This window comes from Pogona vitticeps, chromosome 1 (assembly GCF_051106095.1).
Source record: "Pogona vitticeps strain Pit_001003342236 chromosome 1, PviZW2.1, whole genome shotgun sequence".
NCBI classification, from domain to species: Eukaryota; Metazoa; Chordata; class Lepidosauria; order Squamata; family Agamidae; genus Pogona; species Pogona vitticeps.
Window position 1 is genome coordinate 210,365,943 of NC_135783.1, and position 12,024 is coordinate 210,377,966.

At 38.1% G+C, this 12,024-nt stretch overlaps 1 protein-coding gene across 4 annotated transcripts in view; it reads left to right on the forward strand.

Moving 5' to 3' along the window:
• Positions 1-12,024, forward strand: part of PLA2R1 (phospholipase A2 receptor 1) — a 67,922-nt gene that overhangs the window by 24,323 nt on the left and 31,575 nt on the right. For all 4 annotated transcript variants that reach the window (XR_013536676.1, XM_078376117.1, XM_020798336.3 and 1 more), the window contains exons 10-17: positions 1,039-1,148; positions 2,583-2,752; positions 4,830-5,044; positions 6,188-6,333; positions 7,130-7,214; positions 8,894-9,026; positions 9,877-9,912; positions 11,529-11,686. Coding sequence is in view for 3 of the 4 variants with exons in the window: in XM_078376117.1 (XP_078232243.1) it covers positions 1,039-1,148; positions 2,583-2,752; positions 4,830-5,044; positions 6,188-6,333; positions 7,130-7,214; positions 8,894-9,026; positions 9,877-9,912; positions 11,529-11,686 (1,053 nt within the window). In the remaining variant the exon portion in view is untranslated. The remainder of the gene's footprint in view (positions 1-1,038; positions 1,149-2,582; positions 2,753-4,829; positions 5,045-6,187; positions 6,334-7,129; positions 7,215-8,893; positions 9,027-9,876; positions 9,913-11,528; positions 11,687-12,024) is intronic.

Sequence of the window (12,024 nt, forward strand, 5' to 3'; positions counted from 1 at the left end):
GAGCATAGTTCCTTATAAAAAACACACTGAGGTGAAACCAATAGTCTGTCTAGCCCATAGCTTTTCATCTGTTTTGATCAGGTTTTTATCCTTTAGGTTTTCCAGAGCTTTTTTAATGTCTGTTTTAATCAGTAGCAGCCCCAGATTTTGGGCAGAACATGGACTCTCCTTGTCACGAAGCTGGGCCCAGTTCTTACTTAATACCCCTCTTTTCTTTCATTGCAACTCACGCCCCTAAATCTCCTCATTTAGGCTACAGAGAACAGGTGGCTGAAGAGAGTATCCATGTAAATCTTGTGAGAATTAAAAAAAAAAAAATCACAAAACAGTTTTTCCTCCCCTGCAAGAGGTCAAAACATTTTTCAATGGTCTCAGTTAGAATTTTCTCGTTTATGAAAAAGTCATTTTGTGCAGATTTCTTAAACCTGGAGGACAAAAGTGCTCCTTATGATGGACCACTGTATCTAAAACAATGAGGAAAAGTAAAAGGTAAAAAATAAACATAAAGCTTTTCCTTCATGACTGGTAGTCTGAGAAGGATCGTTTTGAGTTCCTTGTTTTAAATGTTTTTTGGTATTGATTTTATTTACCATTTTTAATATAATACTTGTTTTATTCTTTTTGCTATTTTAAAATATTGTTTAATGTTTGTATATTTACTGTTTTAGCTTTTGAATACTGTCCTTTTTATGATGTAAGCCGCCTTGGGTCCCCTTTGGGGAGAAAGGTGGGTTACAAATATTAATGAAATAAATAAAATAAACACGTGAACCATCCGTAGAAACAAAGTTCTGTGGTAGCTTTTCAGGGTCTCAGGCAAACAAAGGTCTTTCCCTTTACTTGCTGCCCTAGTCCTTTTGCTGGAGAGGAGAGAAACTGAAAATGCGCCATTCTGAATACGAAGCATGTGCCCTGTTCCTGGGCTACCTTCACTTACCCCAAAATCTTGTTTGACATGTATCCAGTTGACTTTCACACATTAAGTATGCATATGTATAATATATTACACGAAATCTTAACAAGTTTTTTATTTTTCAGGGATGGGAAAGACATGGTGGATTTTGTTACACCGTCGACATAACCCCTCGAAGCTTTGATCATTCATCCAGTGGTTATTACTGTCCCTCACTTGCAACAATAACAAACAGGTAGGCATCTCTTACTAGAATGTTTAAAGCTTTAATTTATATAAACAGATAATAAAACACTGTCTTTTTCTCCATCTGCTCTCTTGTGGCACCCGAGAAGAAGATACTACAATCGGCTAGCTGACTAAGAGCTTGTTCAGACAGAGAATTTGTTCAATAATTCATGGATTGTGTACTGATAGTATCAGTATTTTCCCCAGCTTCCAGATGACAAAAGGCTTCAGTCGGTACCAACAATGATGCACCAGTGGCAGAAACCCTGTCATTCCATGTATTTATAAAATCATGGATGTGTTTACTTGTCTGTTTTGCTTTGTACCAAAGGTGAAGTTCTGCCGGCCAGAAGTTTCTGAGTCAGACGGTGTCACTTATATACCACCAATCTATTAAAACAAAAATGAAATGAAAAAAGAAGAATTTAAAGAGTTTTTCCTCAGCATTTTTGAAAGTGTTGTTTTGAAAGACAGCTGATCTGTTAAGTGGATTAGCAGTGGAACTCTGCTCTGATCAGAATGGAAGAGTCCTGCAGAACTCAACATTTTAGTCATCCCATAAATATAATTAACAGCCATGGTTATTTTTGCTTACTAAATTGATGTATTGGACTAACTGGTCAAATACGCAGTTTGTCATTACTTGAGTGAAGAAGCTACATATAAAATCCATCAGTTACTGCTAGCTTGCTTGATATGTTTTGTGACGTGCAGTTATTCACGCAAACAGGAATGCAGAAGTTTTAATTCATTGACTGTTGATTTGTAGCATTTTAATTACAGCAAGTGGACAAAAACATTCTCATAAATTCCACATCCAGCTAGTTAAATGGCGAGTATGGTGTGTGTTTTTAAAGCCATCCCTACTTTGCCTATGGAGAAATGTACAGTTCCAATGGCCGAAATCCTGAAGCCAAATTGTAACCTTTGATCTGTTCCTCTTTGATAAACAAAACTTCCCCACTGCAGTTGGGGGGGCACACATGCCTACACACACACAGCCAGTGGGTGTGCATGACCTTGAAAATTGTGGCAGTTTGTTTACTGGAGAGGAACAGACTAAAAATTATGATTTGGCTCATGCTAAGCAACAGGATTTTAGCCAGTGTGTTTGACTTGCGTTTCCATTAATAGGACATTTTCTACTACTACATTGCCTCTTACTTTATTCTTAGTTTAGAGTTGCTCCCTGAAGGTGCCATATGCTCCTCTAGGAGTTTGCCTCATTTAGCTTAGTGGGGTTTTCTTTTGAGTACATCTGTTAGCATTGCATTGTAAATTGTCCTATTTGAACCGGCAGTTTGTGCCCATCTCTAGACAGAACAGTTTCCTCCAGGACTTGCTTTCTGTATATATTGCTGGAGGTGGTCGATAAGAATTGGCACTAAGATTGTGATATAATTAATCTAATGACATATTTGTATTTTGATATGTTTTAAAGGTTTGAACAAGCATTTATCAGCAGTATGATTCGCAACATGGTGAAAATGGATATCCCTTATTTTTGGATAGCACTACAAGATATGAACAACACAGGAGAGTACACTTGGCTAGGTCAAGATGAAAAGACTCATCAGAACACCTTTGCAAACTGGAAAAAATATCAGCCTCGTGAGTTTCTATTGCCTATTGGTTCATTTATTATTTTGGGGGGCAAATTAAGTACTGTTCCGTACTTTTGTCTCTCACTTGTTATGCATTTCTTTTAATATGATTTTATTATTTTTTAAATATCTTTTAATATGATTTTATTATTTTTTAATTCAGTTTCTAGACCACCCATCTATCAATTTGCTACTCTGGGTGATGTACAACAGGAATCAGCACAATTTATCTAAAACAAATTTATAATATACTAATTCTTCTCTCCAAGTGATTTTAGTGATCATATCCTGCGGCGAGATCTGTTGATACTGGATAGGTTTTAAATAAATAAAAAATACTTCTATTTTTGATGGGCTGTTGGATATGGCAGTAGATTCGGCACAATTTCAGCACACTACACACTTACTGCGTAATCCTATGTTATGTTTGCACAGGAAAAAGTAAAACTCATTTTGTTCTGTGAGACTTACTTCCTAATAAGTATGTTTGCAGAAGTAATCTAATTCCATAGCTGTTAACAAGTCAGAAACTTACCTGAATAGCAGCTTCTTTTGAACAAAGAACATGCTGGCACTATAATTATAACTGGATTGTTGGCACTGACCTGCATATTGCAAAATGCTTTTTCTTTTGGCAAGTTTTGTATATACTGTATCTGGGAACCTGCTGTTTACCTACTTGGGACAACACTCTGACCATCTTTGCATGTAGCTGCCATTAGGTATCACACACTCGTTTTAAATCTACATCATTTTGTACTTTTATTAGTTACACATTTTACCTACGCTTGAGAAATGAATGTGTCTGGTTTATGAAAGGAATTATTCCTCTTCTCCTTCAACAGTGACCTCTACTGGCTGAGGACAGGAAAAAAATAATCAGTATGTTAGCAGATTTCAAAGACAGTTTTTGGTGTTTTCTACTATTTTTCTAGATAATTAGAACTACCTATAATTATGATCATTTGTCAGTATGAGAGTGCTTGAGTAAGGTTTTATATGGCAGCATACTCAGATTCCAGCATACCTCTATGTAATATGTCCAGACGGTTATGTACGTAACGTATTTTGGATGTAGTTGAATTTAGAAGAAATCATAATCTGTAGCAGAAAGAATGGCACAGGGAAGGGGAGAATAAGAGGCATCAACTTTGTAAATGCAGGAACAAAGGAGTTTATATATCTGACTCTACGGTTTACTGAAGCATAATAATTTAAAACATACTAAACAAGTTCTTGTGTCACCTATAATCAGTTCCTATATGTTTTCGGTACAAGCACTGGCTTTAATTTCAGACTGTAGTCAGTGCAACCCTATAATTACTCAGAAATAAGTCCTATTATATTCAGTGGGATTCACTTGCTAATAAGCATGCACAGGATTCAGCAATAACATATAAATGTAGTACAGACATATCTTAACATCCCAGCTGGATTGAGTGCCTCAACCAAATGAAAGAATAAGTATATTTATTCTCTAGCAACAAAAGTAATGTAGTGCTTTATTTTGCTATGAAGTGAAGCTGCTTGATAAACTAATCTGGGAAGTGTGGTAACAATTACAACTAACACAATTGCTAGCAATTTTTTCTTGCCCAGCTGAAAATGTTACCTTTAGTTAATAGAAAGCAAGGTTCATAATGGTAGAAAGTGAGATGATAACAATTTTAGAAATACCATTTAAGTTCCTTGTTCAGTTTTAAACATTGTTTTTGTTTTAGTAAGAGATATTTATTCTTTAGAGAGCATTGAATGGTACAAAATCATTATGCGTCACTTAGGCTTAGCCTTACTAAGCTGTAGTTGGAATCTTATTAGTAACATTTCTGCAACTTACTGCAGCTAATTGATGATGGGCTGGGCTGCACCCCAGTTGCATAATTGTCACATGACTGGCATGCAACCAAAAGGCACCCTGACACCTTCTTAATTAGCTGCAAATAGCTGTAGCAAGTCACACAAACCTTGTACAAACACCAAGAGGATTCTGGCCTGTAACATTTTTAAAAGTATATTTTGTGATTAACAAAACCTACAAGAAAAATCTATGCTTGATATTAAATCCTCCCCCTCCCCTTTCATAGGATATTCTGGAGGATGTGCTGTTATTCGTCAGGAAAAGCCCATTGGTGTTTGGGAAGTAAAAAACTGTACAAGCTTCAAAGCAATGTCACTCTGTAAGCAAGAGGCTAAATTCCACAGAGAAAATTACCCTGATGAAGAACCACATGTTGAAAAGCCTTTTGACTCTTGCATGTTTGGATGGGAATCTAACCATAATCTGCTGAACTGCTATAAGGTAAATGGGCTCAAAAATCTTATTGACAACTCAAAATAAAATGGACTTTGGGCTTTATTACTATTAAGATTGAGAAACAACACAATAGATATTAGTATAGGCAAAAGTCGTACATACTTAAATTAATTCAGTTTCACCATTTTTGATAGATTTTTCCTGATTTTTTCCTTCCTAGTTTGACTTCTGAAAATGCTTTAGACTTTTACTATGACCGCCTCAAGTTATTATTCTACAGAGTTAATCTGTCTGTCCCACATGCTTGGAATTTTGGAGGGCTCAATAAATGTGCATGCTCCCTTGTGTGCATCTGCATAAATAACCTAGGCATCATGCAGTGAGCAGCCTACCATTTCCAAACATTACAGACGATAAAATATATTTTGAGTTTATGATGGAATCTTGTGGGGCCTTTTGTTGTTGTTGTTTTTACATCTGATATATATACTGTATTTAAGTCAGCAAAGAAACAGGATCTGTGAAACTAGTGCAGAGGGAAAACATGAAAACAATGTTCAATGAGCCAAGTAGAACCATTACTAGGGTGTAATAGCTTGTGGAGAGGCTTGGGCTGTGACGTGCGTTAAGTGGTTTATATACTTATTTTTGTTTTCAACAATGACATTTTGGAAGAACTGGAATAGTGTCATATGTGTGTGTATGTGTATGTTACATTCATGTGCTGGTGAAGAATTCACCAGTACATGAAGGCAGTTTTCCCTGTTTTTTACCATCTCAACAAGGCGTCGATTAGGTTGAATTAAAAGCCCTGTTCAGCCCCACCCATCAGCCTCCTGTCTTGCTGCAGAAGGTTGACCAAACTCCACACAAGCAGAAGTCCTGCCTTGTGAAGGTTTCCAGTCAGATGAGCTGTGTCCTTGCATCCAGTCCAGTGGGGTTACACCTGCTTTTCCCTAGCAGGGAAAGGAAGTCAGGACCTGCAGAGGTGGGGCTGGAGTGTGTCATCTTGGGAGTCTCATGGCTGCGTGGCATTTGAATCTGGGGCTTCGCAAGTCCTTGTCCAACAGCACAGACTCCGATTCTGGCAAAACTACAGAAAACGAAAATAGCAAAATCCATGTTTTATTAAACCAAATCTCTGTCATTTGATAAAGTGTTTTAAGTGGTGCTTGGTTTCTTACACAGGTGTTTCACAGTGAAAAAGTACTCATGAAAAGGTCATGGGCAGACGCAGAGACATTGTGTCAAGATTTCGGAGCACATCTTGCTAGTTTTACTCATGCTTTTGAAGAGGATTTCTTAAACAAACTTTTGAATACAATGTTTCATATGTAAGTCTGTGATTAATCTCTCTCTCTCTCTCTCTCTCTCCCTCTCTCCCCTGTTTTGGAATTAAAACCAGTGAGAGTTCTTGCCCTGAACAGCAAACTTTCTTTTATATTCTCATCAGAAAGGGTAGAAAAAGCCAATATATTTTCTTTTCACTTGAATTGGAAATTTAAACCTATGAGGAGTAGAGTATTCCTTACAATAATACATAATAACACGTGCATAGAAACATCAAAAGTGCTGCCTCTTGCATTTCTTGATCACTGTTCACAATTTCCTTTGTTTTTCCCATGTAAGAAAAGAGGGTCTAGTCCATCCAAAAAAACCATATCACAGTAACTTTCTGGCCTTTGAATTCCTCAGGCTTTCATGTTTACTTGCTTACTTATCTGATATCTTGATTTTCTCCCTTCAAGCTGGCATGTACAGTAATGTTGACCAAGTTACGCAAGTTTGCTGTTAAAAAAAAAAGACCTCTGGAACTTTGTGGATGGAGAATAAGTGTTAAGCTTTATTCTTTTTTTAAAAAACTGTAGTGATTTTAGCCTGTTTTCTCCTTAGAACTAATGGAGGTCTTACTACACAGATGCTTGTGTCAGGGCAGTTTGCTTCTAATTTTTGCTCAATTTCTAAAACATCAAAAATAGGTCTGCCTTTCAGAGAAGCTCAGGAGTAAATCCAAAATGACAACAGTCATTTAAAAGTGCAGCTCCAAACACAGATCTCATGTTCATGTTTGCAACTGCAGTTGATTTTTTTCTCCCTGCGTACAGATATGTATCTGTCTTTTAATCACAGTGATGAAGAAAGACAATTTTGGATTGGACTTAACAAAAGGAACCCATTATCTGGAGGATCCTGGGAATGGTCTGATGGAACTCCTGTAAATATTTTTTTCTTAATACTTTAGAATACTTAGCAAAATAGAAAACACTGGTTTGCATCCAGTGCTTAGTTTCCATCCACCTGTGGAAACCAGGACACTCAATATTTGGTGATCCCACCTTACTTAAGCTCATTCACACCTACCACCAAGCTGGATTTTGCATGAGTGGAAATGCTTTCTGCTAAGACAAAGCTAGCACAAGATACAATATGTTGTTCCTACACACCTGCCTGCTTTGTGGGTGATGCATTTCCTGCCCATTCAATAAAAGCTTCCATCTATGGCAATTTTTGCACATGATAAACCAGAGTTCTGGAGAATTCTGGCTTATCAGTAATAAGCCGCATATCAGTAAATCCTGCCTGATTGCTCTGGCTTGGCCCCTGTTGCTTTCAAATCATGGTGATTACAACAGCTTACATTTTCGGCTTGTTCTGGATTGCCACATTTGGATGTTGCATTGAATAAGTCACAAGCAGAGATCTATGGTGTATTTAGCCATTCCCACTAGCCAAACAGAAGTATTTGGGCATGACACATAGTTGTCAATGAGCAAAGATTCTTTGCAACAATGCATGCTCATTGCATGTGGGTCCAGTCTACATCTTTATGACTACTGAGAAGCTCTTGCCTTGACATATTAAGAAATTTGTTTTTAAACCATAGTGTTCAAAGGAAATTTAAAATGTGTGAGTCTGAACATCGAGCATGATGTGAGTGAGGAAGAAATACAGTTAAACTAAACAACAATGCACTAATTGTTATCATGTACAGAGATACCACATTTTGACTATAATTGTCAAACCATTTATTTAGAATTTTTTCATTGCTTACCAGTAACACATTTTCTAGGACTGCTCGAACACTTGGGATGGCTATCTGTACACACACACAGGGAATTAAAAGCCATCCCATTTTTATTGGACTTGATTGTTTTAGTTGGTCTTTCAATTTTAAATAGTACCTGTATATGTACAGTGGTGCCCCGCATAGCGAGGTTAATCCGTTCCGGATTAACCGCTGCTATGGGGAAACATCACTATACGGAACCGAAAACGCCATAGAAACGCATTAAACTTAGTTTAATGCGTTCCTATGGCTCCTAAACTCACCGTTGTGCGAAGTTTCCCCATAGCGCCGCCATTTTCGCGCCCTCGGTAAGTGAGGGCAGGGCGCGAAAATGGTGCGGGCGGCCATTTTGGGCGTCCGGCGGCCATTTTGGAACTGCTGATCAGCTGTTTTTAAAAATCGCTATGCGAAAATCGGTAAGCGAAACGCTTACCGATTGTCGCAAAGCGATTTTTTCCCTATCTAAACATTGCAATGCAATCGCTTTTGTGATCGCAATTGCGACGTCGCTATGCAGATTCGTTGTTAAATGGTGCGCTCATTAAGTGAGGCACCACTATATATAGAACCAGGGGACTATTTTTTTCCCATGTAGTGTTTTTCATAAAAGGCAGAAATGGTGATTTACAGATGTGTGCCCATAAGACACAGTGTTTGGGTGCTAATTCAAATCTTAATAAATGCAGCATAGGAAGTGCTTTTCAGATGTCCCTCAATAATCAGATGGAGGAACATGCACTATGTATTTCAAAAGTCTCTTCCTTTGTGATGTATTTGAATGCTGTCCCTGAATCACACTTCAGTTTAATTAACCTGTTTTGTGACAGGTTGCCTCTGCCTTCTTGGAGAACACTTACATTGAAGATAACGTGAGGAGCTGTGCTGCGTATGAAATAAATGGAACAGTCCTGCCCTTACCCTGCAATTCAGAGCGAGAATGGATATGCAAAATACCCAGAGGTAAAAAAGATGTATGATTGAAGGAGCCTCGTGGCACAGTGGTTAAACTGCTGTACCATAGCCAAAACTGTGCCCATGACCCAGGGTTCAATCCCAGGTAGCGGCTCAAAGTTGACTCAGCATTCTATTCTTCCGAGGCTGGTAAAATGAGTACCCGGCTCACGGGGGGGGGGGGGAATGTGTAGCCTGCATAATTAACTTGTAAACCGCCCAGAGAGTGCTTGAGGCGCTATGGGGCAATATATAAGCAGCACACTTTGATCAATGGGAAGAGCACATCTCTGGTGGGCAGAAAGTTCCTAGTTTGGTCTCCAATATCTTCAGCTTACAAAGGATCCTGTAGCAGGAGATCATAAAGGCTGGAGTTCCAGATCCATTGAAGGGGGGCTGCCTATCAGAGTAGCTGGTACACAGCTGGATTGATACATTTTTGGATTAGTCCAAGAGAACTTTGCATCTTCATACACAGCTCAGGTTACCGAGCATTTCAGAATGGTCTTGTCCTCATGTCAGCAGAACATGCTTATAGCTACTACCATCTGCATATTAAGAAGCAGAAGATTGCTATTCTATTTAGCATTTGTATAGCCTGTTCATTAGTTTATAGTTCTCTGTATCAGAGAACATTTTATAAGCGAGCAAATAATAATACACATGCAGAGCTAAGTCCAATGTTAAGTCTGTCTAGAGCAGTCCCATTGATTAGGGCTTCTTGGTCACAACTAAATTAAAAAAAACTATTTTGGTGGTTTTCCTCTACCCATAGCTACATAAATTGTATTAAAGTTACTGTATGGTTGGTACAAAACCTGCACAATATTCTTCAAATTTTATTTTATTTTTATTATAGGTGTAAAACCCAAGATTCCACAGTGGTATATTAATGGTATGGGAAAAATTAAATTACCTACCAAATGGTATGATTAAATGAACATATGTGTGAAAGTAGTTGAACATTTGCTAATATTTTCCTTAAATGTGTAAGTACAACAAGTTGCTCAAAGGTAACTGGTAGTTTGTCTTGGCTTATTTATTTTGTTGTTGTTTAGTCGTTAAGTTGTGTCCGACTCTTCGTGATCCCATGGACCAGAGCATGCCAGGCCCTCCTGTCTTCCACTGCCTCCTGGAGTTTGGTCAAAGTCATGTTGGTAGCTTCGATGACTCTGTCCAGCCATCTCGTCCTCTGACATCCCCTTCTCTTCTTGCCTTCACACTTTCCCAACATCAGGGTCTTTTCCAGGGAGTCTTCTCTTCTCATGAGATGGCCAAGGTACTGGAGCCTCAGCTTCAGGATCTGTCCTTAGCTTCAGTTAAAAACCAATTTTTATCACAGAAGAAATTCTGTAAAATTAATTGTAGCAGCTTCTCTCAAACAGAAGTTTTAGATGCTTTAGCAACATATTACCACTAGGGGTGCATCTTTATCCTCAAATACTGCTTCATTCCCAAAGTAAAGTACTTCTTGAAGGGCTGTTGAGGTATCTAAACAAATATGCACAAATTGATAGAACTCTTTTTTTGCTTTCGATCATGACTTTCAAGGGGAATGCATCATAACAAGGGGCTTGAGAAATCTAGGCTTGACATTGGTTCACATCACTCTTAATATGCAGCAAAGTCAAACAAACAGACTTTCCTGGCACAGACAAAGCTATAGGTACGATACTTTACCAAGCAACGTAAGCCAGGTCCTTGCCTTAAAAAAATAATGTTCTAAGTTTCAGCTATGGGGGAAAACTCCAAAAGAAAGGGATAAAGGATGAGGTATGGTATTGTCTAGGGCAAATAGAAGGCATTGTGCTAACTCATATTAAGTCAGAATCCTATTAGGTATGCCTGCCTGCATAATTCAGCAGCAAACTGCTGCAAGTTAAAAAGTCAGCTTTAGGCATTTGCCATTGTGCACCAAGTTTTGTGACACAAGGCACAACAGCAAATGTCTATGTCGATTTCTTAACTTGCAGGATGTCACTGCTGATTTCATTGTAGAAAAATTAGTATGTAAATAATTTCCATTTTAAATGGATGTGACCTCTCTGGAAGGATTTTGCCTTTATTCTGTCTCACCTTGATTTTCATAGTGCAAAATTAACATAGCACAGTAGTAGTTGTATGGAAATAATGGTGGACCTATGCTCTCCAGAAGTTGCTGGGCCCCACCTTCCATCAGCTCCACTCAGCAGATTGAACTATCATGGGAATAGTAGCTCAGTATCTTGGAATACCTACCTCGACAACTAGGGAGCATGTTATTTTTGAATTATTAGTGAAGCACTGCATTTGCCATCAGTATGCCCAGTTCTGTAAATGCAGTGATTTCAAGAAGCACCAGAATGCAATTTAGGGTTTACTTGGATATTTGTTGAAGAGTTGTGGAATGTAATTGTGTGAAACGTCAATTCTGTGATACACAGTACAAAAAGAATAAAACTGTATTAAGCATCCAGATTTTCCCATGTTTATATTCAAACAGTTTATATTTACCTTGATTTTTTTTTTAAGAGCCAGCCTGGTTTTATTATCAAGGAGCAGAATACCTTTTTTATGACAGCACCTCAGACTGGGCTACTTTTCAGTTTGTTTGTGGTTGGCTCCGTGGTGATATAGTCACAATACACTCCTCCAAAGAACAAGAGTTTATTCAAACCAGAATTAAAAAGGTAATGTCTGTCTAAATATTTTCTCAAATTTTTTTCAGGGAATAGTGATTGGTCTTTTCTCCATTACATAAACTTTGTGAATTATGTACAACATATCCACGAGGGGGGAAAAAGTTGGGTCTTCTGGTAACTTCTCTGTCTAACAGTGACATCAAGGCAGTTTCTTTGCTCTACATTTTTTGAGCCAGGTGAGGGGCTTAGGGGCGGTCTTGATAAGACAGATGTGATGCTGTGGAGACATTAGTGGAAGATGCTGCGCATGTAAGTTTTGCTTCCACCAATCTGTCTTTCTTTTGCTATGATAACATATGAAGCTTCAAAGTCAAAAACTGTTCGTG